At 40.6% G+C, this 19,769-nt stretch overlaps 2 protein-coding genes, 1 long non-coding RNA gene and 1 pseudogene across 6 annotated transcripts; 2 read left to right on the top strand and 2 right to left on the bottom strand.

The window, feature by feature from the left end:
* Positions 1–45: 45 nt before the first annotated feature.
* LOC111310059 (Calcium-dependent lipid-binding (CaLB domain) family protein) lies at positions 46–1,551 on the top strand. Its single transcript, XM_022909159.2, has 2 exons — positions 46–633; positions 864–1,551. Exons 1-2 carry the CDS (start codon positions 183–185, stop codon positions 1,382–1,384), a joined length of 972 nt encoding a protein of 323 aa, XP_022764894.2. The 5' UTR covers positions 46–182; the 3' UTR covers positions 1,385–1,551.
* Positions 1,552–1,629: 78 nt separating this feature from the next.
* On the bottom strand, positions 1,630–4,928 carry LOC111310058 (alpha/beta-Hydrolases superfamily protein). Of its 2 annotated transcripts, none has more exons than XM_022909158.2 (6): positions 4,557–4,928; positions 3,897–4,389; positions 3,347–3,692; positions 2,813–2,911; positions 2,562–2,682; positions 1,630–2,044 (listed from the first exon to the last, which is right to left on the bottom strand). In XM_022909158.2, exons 1-6 carry the CDS (start codon positions 4,762–4,764, stop codon positions 1,830–1,832), a joined length of 1,482 nt encoding a protein of 493 aa, XP_022764893.1. In that variant the 5' UTR covers positions 4,765–4,928; the 3' UTR covers positions 1,630–1,829. The 2 variants fall into 2 exon arrangements, with proteins under 2 accessions (XP_022764893.1, XP_022764891.2); XM_022909156.2 differs by having other exon boundaries at positions 2,562–2,712; positions 4,557–4,914.
* Positions 4,929–9,468: 4,540 nt separating this feature from the next.
* On the top strand, positions 9,469–12,346 carry LOC111309696 (uncharacterized; annotated as a pseudogene). The gene is made up of 6 exons (XR_016330444.1): positions 9,469–9,562; positions 9,713–10,082; positions 10,370–10,478; positions 10,603–10,696; positions 10,821–11,079; positions 11,839–12,346. The product of XR_016330444.1 is annotated as an uncharacterized LOC111309696 (transcript).
* A 1,491-nt stretch (positions 12,347–13,837) lies between these two features.
* Positions 13,838–19,646, bottom strand: LOC149513577 (uncharacterized). 2 transcript variants are annotated; one of them, XR_016330493.1, is made up of 3 exons: positions 14,902–19,580; positions 14,640–14,802; positions 13,838–14,246 (listed from the first exon to the last, which is right to left on the bottom strand). It is a non-coding gene; the product is annotated as an uncharacterized LOC149513577 (long non-coding RNA). The 2 variants fall into 2 exon arrangements; XR_016330492.1 differs by having other exon boundaries at positions 13,838–14,802; positions 14,902–19,646.
* Between the last annotated feature and the right edge of the window lie 123 nt (positions 19,647–19,769).

The following is a 19,769-nucleotide window of genomic DNA, read 5'->3' as shown; positions in this document are numbered from 1 at the left end:
TTACCCTCTAAATGGTGTGCTTAGGCATAACAATGTTCTTCTCATAAAAGTAAAGTAGCCTTCTAAACAATGCAATACAGCTTGGCCTTTTTTTAATAAAATATTGTTCAGACAACTTTATAAAAAGAACCTTGTTAAAGAGATATTCTGTCACTCTTTCTATCTTTCCTCACTCGTTTGGTATGGGGAAAGTCTGGGTTGAGGTCTGTCTAATTTCTGCTCGAGGGCTCCGGCGTTCGTCCTCTTTTTGGAAGCTACAGTGGTTTGCGGTTGGGTGGATTGATCCCAACAACAAATATTGCACCAAGATTGATGCTTCTGGAAATTCAAATCCGGTGTGGAAAACCAAGTTTGCGGCTTTGGTTGATGACTCAAATTTCCAAGACATGATGCTGCACGTTGAAGTATACGGTAGAGAGCCCCTTTTCCTTAGAGAAAGGCTTCAGGGAACTGCAACTGTTGTCATGAAAGAATTTCTGGCCAAATTTAACAACAATTCAGCCTCTTCAAGGGTAGGAATTGAAGAAGTAGGAAGCTACCAGTTGCGCAAAAGAAATTCCAACAAACCTCAAGGATTTGTTGACATCTCAATTCATATCTGGGAGGAAAGGGAAGACTCAGGCTCATACCTAGGTATTTATGGCTAATGTAATTAGTTTCACCTAAATTGAATTGTTTTTATGCTTCATTTTGAGCTTAGTTCTTGCTAATTAAGAGAAAGCTTGGTACGGTCTCCAAATAGCATTGATAGAATCTTTATCTTTTCTTATTAACTTGAACCATTTTAGAGTTTGGATAAAAGTTTTCACTGCTGTGATGATTTTCGCCTTGTGATTATTGAATTCAAAAATCTGGTTTTGCAGGTAATGATGGAGGACTCGTTCTAATGGATCATAGGAGTAATATTCCATTGTCTAATAAAGGTGGATCAGGACACACTTATCCAGCAGGGGAAACAGAGCTGCCTCTAGCCCCTCTTCCACAGCCAGATAATCGATCTCAACTAAACATTCCATCTACACATTCAGTGCCACGTCCTACAAACTATTGCAACCCTTCTCTAGGTGAACCTGGTTATCCATCAGCTTCTGGGCCCTGCTATTGTCCACCTAGGACTCCTCCACCTCCACCGCCACCCTCTAATGTTGGTTACATTCCCACTTTCCTCCCAAGAACATATCAGCCAACGGAGACCTATTTGAACATGCCATCATCTGGGGCTGCACCTGGACAAGGGCCAAGACCTGGTTTTGCAATGGGAATAGGAGCAGGAGCACTGGCGGCTGGTGCTGTGATATTTGGTGATGACTTCATGTCAGGGTTTGATGTTCCTGCAGGCTTACAGGACACGAGTCTGACCATATCCATGGACCCTCCTTTCTGATAAAACAGTGGCTTGCTGCTGTAATGTGTTGTAATTGTAGTAATCGAGCATGACGTTAAAATATTCCATAATGTCTAACGCATGCTATTGAAATATGGTTGAGAGAATTGATTCAATGGACCTTGCTTATAAAGAGTTCAGCATCCTAAATAATGGGAAGTTTACTACCACGGTTGCAGTAAGGTACACGATGTTGCACATTGTTAAAAAAATGACGGTGATCCCAATTCTATTACAAGTTCCTGTAAGAGAGTAATTTCAACAGTCAATTACAACTTTTAGAAGAACATATTTTTCCTTTTTTTTTTTTTTTTTCTCTCTTCTTAAACAATGTTTTTTTGGTTCTCTAAATGTTTCATTACATGGATTCACGAGAACTGCCCTATTTAGAATCTGAGAAACTCCACTGCTCCTGAAAGAGAGGAAGATTTGAGGCATACAAGTTTCAAGTTACTGCTTGCAGAGAATGCTCCTTTGAACCACCAAAAGCTCTTTGCAGAAACTTCTCAACGACTCTAACAAACTCTTCGACCTTTTCCTCATGGGGCAAGTGACCGCAATTCTTGATTACTTCAAGCTTAGATTGAGGGATGGCCAGTGAAAGTCTCTCAGCATTCCAAGAAGGAACTATTCGATCAGTGTCACCCGTGACAATAAGAACTATGTTTCATTGAGACAATAAAAAGTGAAACCATTACATTCTGCCTATTGATATCAACAATAAGGCAACATAACTAAAAAAGTACAAAAATATAAGAATTGTGATAGGATTAATATTCATATATTCATGTTGAACTAGTGAAGTGATTAGCAGTAAATATGAGTGGCATATCCATTACCCAATAAGATAATAGCTAGACTGATTAAAAGTTTTCGGTTCACAAATCTTTCAGGAAACATTCTTTCAACTTCTTTACATATCTCTTTCTTAGGTTCAACATAGCCTTAACAAGTAACGGTTAACTGCCACAGTAATTTGACTTGGACTGTTAGTATGGCCAAGGTGTTGTCCCGAATTGGCTACAAGTAAAACATGGATTTAGCTGTCAGAGACTCAACACATTCATTGGCACCATTAATAGAATAACTTTCTCATTCAAAGGGGCTTTTCAATTCGCCAGCTTTCCTGATTATCTTTCCAATTTAAAAGTTATAATATAGAACAAGAAATTATTACCAGGACAGGAGATTTCATGTAGTCTTTTTGCCAGTGGTGGCTTCATTTCAGACTTGCCATTTATAAGCATTGCTGCTGTGAATTCTACAAGAGCCCTGTCCCAACCCTTAGCTCTCAGTGGCTGCATAAGATACAAATCTTCATTCGACCACTATAAGTTGAAGGTAACAGCAAAATAAATACCAGCTAAGCATTCCATTCCATCTTTCCAGGATTAAGAATAAGACAAATTAGAGAATAGTGTAAATCACCTTGGTATACCCATCTAGAATGTGTTCAGTGACTTGTTTAGAATCATACCATGCAGTCCTTACGGCAGCTATACCAAATTTATCAATTAGCAACCTTGCCTGAGAAATAAGATAGTTAGCTTCATTGCACATAAAATAGATGGAAAACTAAAAAAAAAACAAAGCCCTATTTAAAAGCTGCTTTGTTCTGAGATTTCTTTAAGCAACAATGTATAGGCGAAATGAATATCATGTTAAGAAAGAATTGCAGGGTTGTGTCAGGGTATATGCCAGGTCGTTTGGTAAAGCATTGATAACTGGAGATTTAATTTACCCATCTATTGGCGGTCAACTTCTATTAGTTAAAACCATTTGTGATTCTTTTGAAGTAATATTACTCACAAAATTCATAAACAGAAGCAGACATCTTCAAGGTGGTATCATACTTTTGGTACTTTTGATTTGCCAGGACAAAAAATCGACTTTAACTGGCAACAGCCTCTAACTAATTCAAGCTGCATGAATTGAAAAATCATCCAAAAAGAAAGTCAATACCAGCATTACGGGAAGGGCAGATTGAAGGAAAGAAGAAAGTGCTTTCTTATACAGAGAGTTGAGCATAACCGCCATCCCCTTTATCATTCGCATCACTGCTTCTGTGATGTACTTGGTAAACTTGGACAAAACTTCAAAAAGCTTAAAGAGCGGCTTCCTTATATTATTTGAGACCGATCTGTCTCCGTTAGTCTGGTTATTTCCTTCAGAGCGGTTTCCTTCAACAATCTTAGGCTCACGAATAGCACGTGGGGCCAATATTGCTGGGGCAATCAGGATCAGAGCAGCAATACGTTCAGGAGCTTCAAAGTACGCATCAACTGCTACAAGAGAACCAGCTGAATGCCTAGCATGCCAAGTTTTAAAGAGGTCAAGACTGAAGACAGGCATCAGTTTTCATGAAAGTGGAATTAAAAACAGAAACAATCCCTCTTAGATAATTTATACAGGTACATTTGCAAAAGACACAAATAAGGATCTAACTCGAAGGAGAAAGGCTTTTGTACGTCTCCATACCAAGCAAGAAAAAAAGATGAAGAAAGAAGCATACCCCACCAGAATTGCCTTTTCAGCAGCCAAGAAATCAATGAAGTACAAGGTAGCAAGCACAGAAAACGCCATGGAGTAGGGATTCACAGGTTTTGCATCACTTATTTGGGTCCCAAAACTATTGAGTCTTGAAGTCAAACCAAAGGCTGGTCTATCAAAGGCAAGAACTTTGAAGCATGTGAGGTGTGCCAATCGCTTCATAACTCTGTTCCATGAGAAAACAGAAGCTCCAAAACCATGTAGTAGAATCATAGGAAGACCGAGCTTCAATAATGGGGTTTGAGTCTGGTCCTGGACATCCTGGCTGTGGGTGAGTAAAGATTTATCTGAGGAATGTGAGCCTGGGTCATAAAGCTTGTGATGGATTTCAACCCCTTGAAACTCACAAAAGCAACTGTCTGGATCAGCTAGGAGTTTTGGATCCAACAATTCATCTTGATCAATGCCCGCTATTCTCTTTTTTTGCTGCTTCCTTCCGGCGTCGATTAATTCCCCTACGAATTTTAATAGTATGTTCCTAGTAATTTAGTACTATAACAAACTAAGAATAAACAATTTGTGCGGGAAAGAAAGGGAATACTTAACAAAAGGATAGATGGCAAGATTTGTCACATAAAAAAGCAAAGGAAATAGATGTGAAGAAGAAAGGAGAGAAACGCACCTGCTGCAGAGTATTGGGCACCGGAGCCAGAGCCGGAGAGGGAAAAGGCATGGGTGATGGTGGTGGCAAGAGTAGGATAGCGGCGTTTGGAATTGGAATGGGAGGAAACAAATGTTTGACAAGTTTGGTTGTTGCTGCCAATGGCAACTCCATTGCTTATACGCAGAAACTGGTAGTGATATTGAAACACCAACCCTCCCCCACTCATAACTCTGTCTGGGTCTGGGAGCAACGATCATACAAACGAATTAAAAACCAATTTGTATCAGGTAGTACTTGCTACAAGTAAAAGGAAGCTCGACCACTGTCTGTAGTCAAACTAAAGCAAGAATGTTGATATCTATATCTAATGATAATTGATAACACCACCATACCATTTTTTTTTTATCGACTGCTAACTGCTAAGTAGAGAGCAGTGACTGCTGTGGTTATTGTTTTTTTATTTTTTATTTTTTTCGGAGGATGAGAACACTTTTAATTGAGATTAAAAATAGCGGAGTTAATTAATTATTATTAAAATAATTATATTAAAATTTATGAATTTATAATATATATTTGATATTTATAAAATTAATAAATAATTAAAATTATTTTGTATTAAATAATATTTTTAAATAAATTAAAATTTATTAAAATTATTTTATATCAATAATTTTGTTATTAAATATTTCTTAAAATTATTTTGATATATATTTTAATACTATTTAACATTTAAAATTTCTTAATTTTATTTAACAAACAGAAAGCATTCCACGGAAATTCAAATGTTCTAATTCAAAATTGACAGAAAAAATATTAAAAATGAAAAAGGAAGTCTTAAGAAATAATTATGGAGAGGGAGAATGAGATTGAAAGTCCTTAACTGCACCGTTGATACTATCAAAATGCAGTCGAAGGTAAAAAGTGGCAAAATGGATATCATCACAGATCCAAATGAACACTAACTCAAGTAGTTAACTTCCACGTCCACTTCCACACAACTGAAGAGGTTCGGTTATGCCAACGGCCAACAGCCAACAGCCAACAGCCTACAGCCGTGGCCAGGTGTCACGGGCCGCGCGTTCCTGCTACTGAAACCACGCGTCCGTGCCGCACCAAGACTAATCCTAGTCAAGGTCAGCCTTGTATCGTATCCATTTTTCCATGGACGGACCAATTCCAGTCCTACAAACCGCATGCCCATGAGCCCTTTCTGGCCCTGATCCCGTAGGGTCGCTCATTTCGAACTCTATGGGGAGGAACCCACTTAAGCTGGTCGGCAGCCAGCTAGGAGTCTCTAGGCTCATTTCATCCCACGAGACTCGGTTCTTAGGGCTTAAGCCCTTAGCATCAGTATCGGCCACCCGCACGCATGATTGACACCCCACATCATGCTAGTCCCGCAAGGGAACTTGGGCGGACTGCCCCAGTGGCAGCCCACCAACCCGACTAGCCATAGGGGTCTAGCAGCATGCCTGCCTGCTAGCCCGCACACCCCTTTGGCCCGATGGCATCCCTCTTACGTAAACACCATCACATGATCCTTCCGGCTCGAGGAGGGGAAACCGAGGGGCTTAGCGATCTCTAGTGCCAAACCCCATGGCTCAACACAAAAGCGCGATACGAGGCCCGCCGGCCCCAACCGTCCCCGGGTTTACCTTACCCGAGAAAACATCGGGCCACGCTCGTGACTCTACGATGCCCGCCCACCTAGACACCACGAGTGCCTAGGAGTAGCTCACTTCAGACTAGCCAGGCCCCCGCCTGCCCGCTAGCCAAGGGGGTGGTGGAGAGCTGACACCAATTCATCCCCCTATAAAGAGCGTTAGAGATTTTCCCAATATGCTACCAGTGACCGTAAGAATGTCTGAAACGGGGACACTTTTCTGCCCAGCCATCCTAGGGCCTTTCTCCGACTAACTCAGGGCCCCGTAACCTTCCTCTTGGTCACCATTGCTCCTTGATTCTGCTCGTTGCTCCACCAATCCACTCGAAGGTGCCTGCACATGGCTTCCACCGATGGCACCCGCCAAGCTACTTGGCTTGAGGGTGTCCGATCACTGTCCCGAACTTCCCCGCATATCTTGCGGCCCGGGGCTCCCATTGCCCCCACAACATGTTAGCATCATGTTCCAAAGCTCTGAATGCACGCCCGACTTCATTAGAACCGCTTTCCCGCCAGCTCAGTTTTGACCGCTGCTCGGTTCAGGGTCAGTCATGGTAGGACCAAGGCCTGACCATGACACTCTCCCCCACTTACTATGTCGATGCCCTCATCGACGCCAAGACCACACCCAACTATCTTGTTGCACACAGCTGACATTTCCTCATATGTCTCTCACTTGTGCCCTCAAGGATTGGGTCGAGGTCCCGTCACATGAGGCACCGTCCACAGTACTCGTCCATTGTTGGTGTAGATTGGTCCCATTATTGCTCAGCTTTGTTGTAGTTCGAACCGCCTAACCTATCTTGGTTGTACTCATATGGGCCATACCATGGCTTCATCCCTTGATCCTTGTTAGGTTGCGACCTCATGGTGCCCTCATTGATCGATGACCCTCAGTAGAATGAATGACCACAGCTTTGCCACTCATGTGGTGCGTCCCACCGGACGTGACCCCTCACACCAACTGCACGCTTGCAGCATCAACTCACTGATGCGCCCCTCTGGACGTGATGCTTAGGTCAACCGCACTCATGCGGCACTCTACATGATGACCCTAGCATAGTGGCATTCAAGCACTTTGGTCATCTCCCAACTTGGGTCCTCTCGGCCCCTCCAAGGTCACCTCTCTAGGTGTGGCCCTCAGGCCAACCGCCCCCAAGACGGCACCTTAAAACGCGCTAACTCGGTCTTTGCCTCCGGCTTGAACACTATGCTCCATTGCCCAAGCTCCTTTATCTTGGCTCGGTCTCGTGGGGAATTGACAGGTCTCCCCCACTTTTACTCGAAACTCAGCACAGCATTATGCGCAACCCTGTCTCCTCGATGGTTCTATTGTTCGATAGTTTTGACTCCAGCCCAGTTCCTAGGGCATCCCAAAATCCGCTTATACTCGGAGACCCACTGATTTGCTTGACTCGGGGATTCACCCGCTCGATCCTCAAGGTCCACTGACCTGCACGTCTGAGGCCTTGTCAACTGGCCGTTTCCCTTTTCTTGTTCCACTGGAATACATCCTGTCGTGGCCCACTGACCACCACTACTCGTGAAGCCTTCCCTTTCGGCCAATACAAGTTCGATATCCTGGTTCACACACACACTCTCGTGATCCTCTGACCACAAGAACTCACGGTCCACTGACCAACGCAGCTCATGGTCCACTGACCACCTCGCTTGTGGCTTCAATCTTTAGCCACTTCATACTCTTCTGTGTAGTAGTCTCATGCTCGGACCCGAATACTTCGACTTGCACCCCCGCTGGGGCACCTGCACCATAAAGCAAGTGCACACATTAGTAATTAATCTTGCAACTCGACACCCCCTGCCCCTCAGGACAAGGTTCACTCGGCCCACGTGGCCTTACACAACACCATTTCATGGTGTAAGTCCCTTTTCGCATCTCGGTCTCACTACGGTTCCTTCCACCGTAAGGGCATCACATGCCACCACATATGCCAACACCTTTTTCTAGGTGAGGCTAGACTCTGGTGCCCTTTTGCTAGGCGTCCAAGAGTCTACTCGAGAGCCATTTTACATAGGCCCAATATTTCTCGCAGCACGCATTGTTGGCTCTTTCCCGAGCCTCCATGGGCACAAAACCCGCATCTGTGTCTCGATAGCTCCGTTGGAGCTTGGCGCCACTGCAATTTCGCATCACTAGACCCACACATGGGGTCGCGTAACTCTCGCCACTGAGCCAACCTAGGCTCTGATACCAAATGTCACGGGCCGCGCGTTCCTGCTACTGAAACCACGCGTCCGTGCCGCACCAAGACTAATCCTAGTCAAGGTCAGCCTTGTATCGTATCCATTTTTCCATGGACGGACCAATTCCAGTCCTACAAACCGCATGCCCATGAGCCCTTTCTGGCCCTGATCCCGTAGGGTCGCTCATTTCGAACTCTATGGGGAGGAACCCACTTAAGCTGGTCGGCAGCCAGCTAGGAGCCTCTAGGCTCATTTCATCCCACGAGACTCGGTTCTTAGGGCTTAAGCCCTTAGCATCAGTATCGGCCACCCGCACGCATGATTGACACCCCACATCATGCTAGTCCCGCAAGGGAACTTGGGCGGACTGCCCCAATGGCAGCCCACCAACCCGACTAGCCATAGGGGTCTAGCAACATGCCTGCCTGCTAGCCCGCACACCCCTTTGGCCCGATGGCATCCCTCTTACGTAAACACCATCACATGATCCTTCCGGCTCGAGGAGGGGAAACCGAGGGGCTTAGCGATCTCTAGTGCCAAACCCCATGGCTCAACACAAAAGCGCGATACGAGGCCCGTCGGCCCCAACCGTCCCCGGGTTTACCTTACCCGAGAAAACATCGGGCCACGCTCGTGACTCTACGATGCCCGCCCACCTAGACACCACGAGTGCCTAGGAGTAGCTCACTTCAGACTAGCCAGGCCCCCGCCTGCCCGCTAGCCAAGGGGGTGGTGGAGAGCTGACACCAATTCATCCCCCTATAAAGAGCGTTAGAGATTTTCCCAATATGCTACCAGTGACCGTAAGAATGTCTGAAACGGGGACACTTTTCTGCCCAGCCATCCTAGGGCCTTTCTCCGACTAACTCAGGGCCCCGTTACCTTCCTCTTGGTCACCATTGCTCCTTGATTCTGCTCGTTGCTCCACCAACTCACTCGAAGGTGCCTGCACATGGCTTCCACCGATGGCACCCGCCAAGCTACTTGGCTTGAGGGTGTCCGATCACTGTTCCGAACTTCCCCGCATATCTTGCGGCCCGAGGCTCCCATTGCCCCCACAACATGTTAGCATCATGTTCCAAAGCTCTGAATGCACGCCCGACTTCATTAGAATCGCTTTCCCGCCAGCTCAATTTTGACCGCTGCTCGGTTCAGGGTCAATCATGATAAGACCAAGGCCTGACCATGACACCAGGCCTGTTGTTGGTAGAGTGAGAGCCTTGGATAAATTAAAAAAAATGCTTTGTTTATTGGATTTGGAATATCCCATTCTCCACATGTTTCGTTAATAAATAAAAACCATCAGCAAGTCAAAAGGAAGAAACTAACATGGAAGCTCTGTTGTGCAAGAGATTGGGTGTTCCAGCATCACCATCATCGGCTTCGTCGCCCATTGTAGTTAGCAGAAACCATCCCATCCCAGAATTGGACTCCCCAACGGCAGTGAGAGTCAGAGTTAAAGCCACCAGCCTGAACTACGCCAATTACCTTCAGATACTGGGTAAGTACCAGGAGATGCCTTCCCTCCCTTTCATCTCAGGCTTCGATTATGCTGGCACTGTCGATGCCGTGGGTCCCTCCGTCACCAAGTTCAAGGTCGGGGGGACCACGTCTGCCTCTTTGCCTCCTTCGGCTCCTACGCGACATTCATCATCAAAGACCAATCCCTCCTGTCAGTCGGTACCTTATTTCTAACTTTATTAATTAATAATATTAATATACTAATATTATCCATTGATTTAATTAATTAAGATTTTTTTTTTTTAATAAACAGATCTTAAGTTTGAATTATTAGAATAATTTTAAATGCATAATTTTTAATCTGTGAAATTGAGCAATTTATATATCCGAATTTTAAAAAAAAAATTACTAATATGCTAATGAATATCTCATATCAGGAAAAAAAAAAAAAAAAAGAGAATGCTTAGTTAATGACTTAATGTTCCTGGTCCTGGTTGATTAGGTTTGGAGTGCCGAAAGGGTGTGATCTTGTGGCCGCTGCTGCACTCCCTGTCACCTTTGGGACCTCACATGTAGCCCTTGTTCACAGGGCCAACTTGACATCTTCTCAGGCAGGTCCCTGCTTTATTTATTAATTAAAACTATTAATATTTCTTTTCTTTATTCTATGATTTCCACCCTTCATCAAATATTACTACTATTAGTAAATTGTAAAGGAAATAGTAATTATTACAGTTATTGCTAGTTCTTGGTGCCCCTAGAGGCGTTGGCGTTGCTGCTGTTCAAATTGGCAAAAGGTTTGCGGCGCAGTTGTCATTGCTGTTGCCAGGTGCCTCCTTTTCTTCCTGCTTTTCCCCTACTCCAACTACCCATTACCACTCCCTACCTTCTACTTTCTGTTAGCATTGCGCTTTTTATTCATTTCAAAAATCAAGTATTGCTATAAATTTCAGGGGAGCTGAAAAGGTGCAGTTTTTAAAGTCCTTGGGTATTGATCACGTGGTAGACTTGACTAATCAAAATTTAACTACGAGTGTCGAGGAGTTCCTCAAGTCAAGGAACCTCAAAGGGGTTTGTGTTCTTTTTGATCCTGTTGGTCGAAAGCTTAGTAAAGAAACTATGAAGCTTTTGAATTGGGGTGCTCAAATTCTTGTAATTGGATTTGCCAGTGGTGAATTCCCGCTCATCCCAACTAATTTCACTCTTGTTAAGGTACTTCGCATTTTCTCTTTGTTCTCAAATTGATGCATCATGTACCACACTGCTACCTTCATTTCCCCTCAGACTTCATTGTACTTCTTTAGTTAGCATTCCTTTTCCCTGATGGGCTCTTATTATGAAGAAGACTGCACTGAATATGCCACCTTATTCATTTGTGGGTATTGGAAAAGCACAAAGAAGATTGGCCTGCTGATATTTTAGCGCCACATGTCACCATTCCTGATACTACTTTTCTCTGACCCAAGATGTTCTTCTTCTTTGATATTATATAAATATATATATATATATATTTGTATGTCTCTGTGTGTTTCATCATATTGAGTTGATGTTATAGAAGATTATAATCAGACACTTCATGAAAGTAAAATATGCAAATGAGTTGAAATCTGTGAAATTGTGATGTCAACTGTGTTTTTTTTTTTGAAAACAATAATGGATTCCGGGGCTGTAGTTCGAGGATCTGATTGGCTTATTTAGGTTTGAATGGAGTGGCTTTCAATTAGCGTGCAAAATAAGTGCCTAGACTCTGGCATAAATGAATGAAAACTTAATGAAAATATTTATGGTAGACAAATAAAAAATTTGCACTTGAAAGAGCTAAATTTAGCTTTAATGCATAAGGGGTGTGTTGTTAACCTCATCTAATGAAGATCAGTAGTCAATTTCAATGTTAAACTAGTTACTGCAGTCCATTTACTCGTTATTAGTTGCTTGTCTCGAATAGCCTTCTCACACATCTATCTTGTGCAGAACTGGCCAGTGCATGGGCTCTATTGGACTAGCTACAGAACACATCGACCAGCTCTGCTTGAGGGTTCCATCAGGGAGTTACTCTCCTGGATGGAAAAGGGCTTGATTATCATTCACATTTCTCATACTTTCAGCCTATCAGAGGTCCCCCTTTTTGATATATATACCGTCATTCTTTGGTTGCGTGAAGCTCTAACCAAGGAAAACTATAGGGGAAAGAAAGATATAGAGAGTATTTGAAAATTGATGTCTTAAACCACAAAGCTCTGAACAAGCAGAGCGACTGCTGAAAGCCAGTTTAGCCCACGCTTAGAATTGCATAAGAGTGATTGTAGCTTTGGGCCCAACCAAGTATTCATCACAGTAGATTTGCTTGTGGACCATTTATGTGAATTGCTTATTTTGGGGCGGATGGATAGATTTTGTTTCCAAGTGTCCTAATTGCCCAGGACTGTCATCCATTTCTTATAACTTAATGCAAAAAATAGGCAAATTGATAGTTGGTGAGAATTTGAGGCCCAAAAATGCATTATTTACTTTTGGTCCGCACTTTTTGACTGGGGCAAAAGGATGAAGTTAATGGTAATTAACGATCCATTTCTTTTACTCATGATGTTGTTGTCTTTTCTAGGGAAAAAAAATGACGAGTACTTGGGCTTATTTGATTTCTTGTGTTTGACAGGCCAACCTTGCATTCTCTGCGATCAAAGATAGAAAAGCAATTGGGAAAGTGGTGTTTGCATTTTATGTTGTGGGAAAAAGGTCTAAGCTTTAATCGATTAGGGTTTAGCTGGGGCAAGAGAATGTTATTCCTTGCTCAAAGCATCACGATGTCATTTGAATATATTTGTCTCTCAGATACACGAGGATGCCAGTGATTTGCAAATAAGGTGTTGTAAATAATTTATGAAAATGGAAAATAATTTTTTGTAGTATATAAATCTGAGTTTTGTTGAAAATTTCATGAAATGAGTTCCATGCAATTCTGTCTTAAAATTAGTAAAACTATAAAGGCAAATTGTATTGATTACCTCTATAAAAAAGACAATGATGAAGCAGGATTAGCGCTAGTGCTTGGAGAGATAAGTACGTCAAGTGACGTTGAAGAATTCTGAAGAAATATTGCTGGACTTTGTACAGAAGATGAATCCTCCGCAAAAACTCTAACTCGAAGATAAAATATATGAACAGTGCCCTTATCGCTCGAAAGTGCCAACCATTTGCACATTTGGTGAGAAGGCAATGCTATAGATATCTGCTCTGTCCTCTCCTCTCCGTACCTACATAGACAGTAACTATGAGGCCCTAAATCAGAGAGAAATGGGGGATTGAGAAGTTGGAGGGAAGGTGATATGAGAGGAGAGGTGGCGATGAGGAGAAGGTTGTTCAAATCATGTGGGTAACCGGAAGGGATTGATTGAAAAGGCATGTGGGTAAGTTAAATATGGAAAATCGAACCGATAGATTTTGAAAGAATTTATTTATAAATCAAAGTTTGTAAATTTTGAAAAAAAAAATTATATATTTTTTAAATAAATATTTTTAGTGAAAATTTGCATACAATTTTTATTGTTATTTATTTATATTTAAATTATAAATAAATTTTTTATTATACTTTATTAATTCAAATTTTCAAATTTAATTTTTATTAAATTATTTTTAATAAAAAATTTTACAAACTTCACTTAACCAAGTTTCTCTACAAGTTTTTCCGACTTTTCGTGGAGCACATTGTACAATTTGGTAGATGGATAAAAACAAGAAATACAAAAATTGCCGACAAATAGATTCTGCAACTTGCAAAATTTCGGACAAGAGATTTAAGATGTGATATTTTCTATAACCATTGGACCAGCCCCAAACTGGATTCGGAAGGTGGGGACCAAAACTTAAACTCATCCAACACCAAAAATATGGGACATGGTTAAAGTAACAAGAAAAAATCTACTAGAATAACATTATACATCAAGTGAAAATGGTGGCTCTAAAACAGCAACTATTTTGGGACCACAAAACACTTCACTTCCTTCTATATATATATATATATATATATATATTATACATGCATGGGAGAATGAGAAAAAGAGAGAAATTGCTCCAAACCCAAGATAGAGCGCAGAAACTACGACTGACTGGCTTACAGCAACGGTGGGAAGTGGGAAACAAATTATGGGGACGATTACAAGTTTATTCATCCATATATATAATTCACTCATTCCTGCAGTGCAGTTGAGCTCTAACGTCTACCTTGCTACCTAATTACTGCTATTGCTGGATGTTGTTGGTTTCCAAAACAGGAACTTCACCAAGGAGACGCCTTCAACCATTTTTGGTAACACATGATCACCTGCCCCAATGCATGTTCTTCCTTCACCTCCATTTCCCATGCGTATATATATTCCTAATTCCTATATACGTTGGACAAAATAAACTTTAATATACATATAATGTATCCATACCAAGTTCCGAGTAACAATTACCATAATCAACGCAGATTAATGCATGCAACTCAAGTTCAGACAAAGTGAGAAACCAAACTCATTACTTATTTGAGGTGCTCATATTTTGACTCCATAAAATAATCCCATTATATTTCTATGCACGCTTTCAGATGTAGTAGAGAGAAAAGAAAATGGGTTCTAAATGTACTTCCCTTCTCGGTAACCAAAACAAACACAGAGCTTTCAAGCAGATGTATATATTTTTAATCTCAATTTGTACTTGAAGCACACATAACTAGTCAGAAAAGCAGGATATTTCTGCAACTTTTGAAATCAAACAGTTTTTCTGATGACCCTTACTTTACCCCATCCGCCATTGGTTGCTGGGTATTGCCAAATTTCGAGGTGTGACCACTGAGCACCGAGCTTAGCCTACCCTCACCCATTCATGCATTTTAGACTTTAGATGCACTGGAAGACGCTTACAAACAAACACGTGCCAACACGTGCACCAAACTGTAAACTGTCTGAATCAAAATGCCAACGTAAATTTTATGAACCAAGACAAATGGAAGAGCAAATCAGCTGCAGTAGTAATCAAAAGACATCAATATTTACTTACACAGCTTTCATTGTGCTCTTACTAGTTGATCTGACCAACAGTTAGATTTAATAGTTTCTCCAGATGGGGCTGACTCCACTTGAACAAATTAAATTTTACACTACTAGTGCAGGAGCCAGGATGCAAAGGCATATATAAGTTAGACAAGAGAAGCCCAATATCTGCAAAGTTCACTTTTCTTATTTTGTTTGCCAGAAAAAAGTAAAGGAAGGGGGGCTGAGACTGGAGAGCCTGTCAATAATGGACCCTGCAAGCCAACTAACCATATCCATTTGATAAGTGAGATGCTACATAATTTGGTTTTCCTGTCAAGTAAAAAAGTACCAAGTGAGTAACTAGTATTTACGCTAGGTGGATGTACCAACTCTTTGAGCAGTCATGTCATTAATGATCCTAACCAGTTTGTATTACTTTCAAAGAAGAACAAGCTAATCGATGATGAAATGAATTAGCCAAGCTGATGGGTTTCTGATACGCCTGATAATATGAGGTGAAAGATGATGATGTCTCTTTCTCAAAAGAAAATATGCAATTTGAAACAAATAGCTATATTTTGGTAGTATTTATAAATGAGGGCAACAGAAAGAAGGAGCTCCCTTCAGTCCAAACGCGGAGAAAGAGGGATGCAAAATTATCTCCCGCATCATTCACTCAATCACAGTAGCAAAAGCGCCAATCCATTATCTACTGAGTGCTTGAATGAATGAGTCGGCAGCTAGTTCAACCCCCTTGTTCCCATCCGTGAGTGGACCGAAGGAAGCTCTCTCATGCCATTTCTCTAACAGTACTCATACCTTTCTTGCTCCTTTCTAGCTGCATGTGTCATTACAATTACCACTTAGCTAAACTAATAAAATTCACTAACAAAAGAAAACAACCTTCATGTTGAAGATGCAAAAGATAACACCAATCAACCGCAATCTGTTTTAGCCAATCTAATTGTGTACTACAAGCTAACACCGTTTTTTCAACGAGATGCTAATGACTAAAGTTCAGTTCAAGCCACATTATGACAAACGCAAGAACAAGTTCATAATTAATCAGTTTGGGGTTGATCTATTTTTAAGTTTCTTGATCAACAAGGACAAGTTTGAGCTTACTTAAGCTCAACCGGGAAAATGCAAAACATAAATATGGAGTGCAAGATTTGTCATTAAAGATTGAGGAGCCAATTGGTAACCAAGAGGATGAAAGAAAATGTAAACAACAAGGCAAGCAACTGACAGAAATGAACGAGTGATGGAAGAATTAGAAACGAACTCATGATAAGGAAGAGAGTGAAGCCGGAGTTTCTCCTTCCTCCTGGTCTTAGAAACATACAAATTAAATTGAATTCATTGAATAAACAAGATCGATCCTTGATAACCCTTTCATCATCGGTCACATTCAAAAACATTATTATCAAGACAAACTGCAAACAGTTAACATGAATTTTAGTGTTTTCTTCAAAATCTATACCCATGATCGAACTTGAAACATGAAAAAGATACTAACCATCAACCATATAGTCAGCATATGTAAAACATTAAGATTATACAGCTTCACATAAAGGAAAACCAGGAAAAACAAACTCTCAAGCAAAAAGATTATGGTCTTCTAATTGGACAAAAAAGTACACTGTAAAATCCCGGTAATGAGAGAAAGATTATTCTAAAAAGGGAAAAAAGAAAACCCATTTTACACCAACGATCTAGGTCAATTAGAGCTTGAAGAATACAATAGAAGTAAACAGATCAGATAGAACTTACTGTTTTAAGCGGCAAGGCAACGTTGCACAAGGGTAGCTAATGAGTTATAGACTATAAAGGAAGCATTAAAAGGAGGGAAAGGAAAAAAATATATATCTGACTGGGCTTAGGAATTAAGCCTGGAAACTTCGACGGACAGCGATCACAGGAAGAAATCCATTTTCCCCTTGGGATAAGATAAAAGTGGTATCAGGTATTAGCATACTATGATCTAATCATGGAGAGCATATATTAACATAACAGTAGGAAAAAAAACCCAAGAACAAGTAAAACTAATTCATTATGATATTAACTAAACCGCTAAAAAAATGCAACTCTACTATTAACATTAATAGAGACGACTTATGTCGTGTTAGTGAAGTGAAACCCTAAATTTTTAAGTGATGAAAGTACTGCTTAAAACCCTAATTTTGGTAAATAATTTATAAAAAAAAAAAAAGGAAAGAAAATTAATGGAAGGAAGGAAGCAAGAGAGAAGGTGTAGAATAATAGTAGAAGAAAACAGAAAAGAAAACAAAGGAGTAGTAATAAGGAAGAAAATATATGAATTGTTTTGTGCACAGAATAAGGAAGAGAGGAATGAGTTATACATTTATTTCTTAGGCAAAGGGAAATGACGGGTCATTGTCGTCATGAGAGTCAGAGACAGGAAAGCGACTCTAGATCTTAACATATCTAATGAGGGGAGGCTGTAGCTTTTCTTTTTTCCTCCTCTGTTCAATTATTTTAAGTATAACTTTTCTTCTTTTTTATGTTTTTCTATTCTATGTTCATGCCTCGGGTTTGTCTGCAGCAGATAATGGGAAAAAAGAAATGAAAGGAAGAATAAGCAAAGCATAATATTGGAGATCAAGACTTTTTTTCATCATCCATACATTTTACTTGCTCTTTCACTTTCACTTTCACTCAATGAATGAATGAATATATATGTCAGTGAGTCAGTCAGTCAGTGATAGACAGTGGGTCATAGTGTTTGTGAAATACCGGTGGTTTATTTTCTTTCTTTGTTTTGTTGGGTTAAAAATCTTTTACTCTACTGTTTAGTTAATGCTTTTTCCCTTAAACCTCACAATCCATCTTCCGTCGTCTCTTTCTCTCTTATATACATTCCCACTTCTCGTCCCAAGCTTTTGAGTTTTCAACAGCTAGCTACCATACTGTTCTTTTACCATTCATTCTATGTTTCTACTATGCTCATCTCTTTTCTCTTTTTTCTTTTTAGCATTGGGCCGCAAGAATTTCAATGTTTGATTGCTGAAACTAAAAATGCAACATTCTGGCTTGATCTCTTATCCCCTCTTACAATGCGACTCAGCTGACCATGAATAAACAAAACAAAACGAATTCCGAATTCCTCTACTACCCTGGATTTATTGCATTTCATTTCCCAATGCGGTATTACTCCAATCAAATATTGCTAAACATTTGATGCAACAAAGATGACAACTGACATGCACTATTTCCTTCCTTCCTTCCTTCCTTCCTTCCTTCCTTCCTTCCCTCCTTCCCTCCCATCTTCAACATCATTCAACTACTTAAAAGACTAGTAAAACCAAAATCCTCCATAAAATGATTGTCTTTACCCATTGTACATTTAATAATTTAATCATTATTCACTCTCGATGATTATGTCAGTTAAATTAAGCTTAGATGGAGGTAAGATGCCCGGGGAGTGTTGAAGTCCAGTGATAAAAAGAGAGCTAACTGAAATGAAGCCTAGTGGCAACCCATTGCACCGCACCACCATCCAACTTCAAAGTCTCCCTTATGTATATGTATTGATCCCTAAACCAAAGATAAATAATTCAGAAAATTATGAGCCTTATATTAAATATGCCAAATCAAGCTATTCAATTAAATGTACTCAGGCACTAAGGAATTTTAGAGGTCAAATAAATGAGCAACAATTTGAATATCAGCATATCTGTGTACCAAGCTAATTATGCATATGCCTGTGTGGGTGTGTATGCATTTGTCACATGATTGGATGCCATGCCATGTGATCTTAAGACCAAATATTATGTAGGCTAGCTAGTTAACTGATTACTACTTGTTGGCAAATTAAAAAAAAAAAAAATGATGTTGATGTTGTAAATAGGAGAGGATACCATTATCAGTCAAGCACGAGAAGAAACTAGATGTGTTTACATAATTTCATTGCTTTAAGAGAGAGAGAGAAGGAATAGAGCATTGCTAGTGTTAATATCAGATGCAGGTACTTTCTGGCTCCTGTCCTGTGTCATGTCTTGTGGAGGCAAAGCTTTATATATATATATCGATGAATATAATTCTGTAGCTATATATTAAAGTAGATATTGATGATATGATATGAGACATACAATGTGCAAATGCTGTGCAGGGGTGAGACTGAGACTGAGTAGTTGCAGGCACAACAGTCATAGCACATAGTGTACTGCTTTTAGACTGTAAATTGCACATTTTTTCCTAAAGCTCTGAAAATGTCACAGAATTCCAAATGCCAAAAGATATTCCCTTTTTATTTTTTTTCTGTAAGCTTAACCCTCTGCATCATAGAGCCCTTGTGGAGACCACTCTTGCTCTTGTGGAGACCACTCTTGCTAGTCCTATTTGCCATCATCATTATCACTCATCACCCCATTGATGCTAAAAGGAACTTTTCAAAGGCATCAACCTGTGCAAAATCCTGCAATTGGGTCCTTGAAACAGCCATGATTAAGGTGGGATAAAAGACTCAAGTAATTTGAGAAATTGCCATTTTATTGTTATGGTGGACACTCCAGGTCAGGCAGCAGTTAAATCAGCTAGCTCCTTGATTAAGTATCCACTCTCTTTGCTATAATTTTCTGACATATATGAACTGATGAAATACTCATCCTGACTCTTCCAACTTTAGCCATTCATCACTAGACCCGCGGCTCAGTGTGGAATGGAGGAGATGGAGCGAAGGGTGGGAAGTGGGACAACCCCGCCATGGCAAATTAAAAACATACGGACTGACTGAGAATATATATATATATATATATATATATATATATATATATTCCTCTCTCAAATCTCAGTTGTGTAAGGTTTTGATTAATGGAGAGTAGGAGCCACAGCGAGCGCAAAAACCCACGAACATACAAAGAGTTTTAGCTA

This window comes from Durio zibethinus, chromosome 19 (genome assembly GCF_047325235.1).
Source record: "Durio zibethinus cultivar Kanyao isolate XHJ-2024 chromosome 19, ASM4732523v1, whole genome shotgun sequence".
In the NCBI taxonomy this organism is placed as follows: domain Eukaryota; kingdom Viridiplantae; phylum Streptophyta; class Magnoliopsida; order Malvales; family Malvaceae; genus Durio; species Durio zibethinus.
This window is presented reverse-complemented; position numbering and strand designations above follow the sequence as displayed.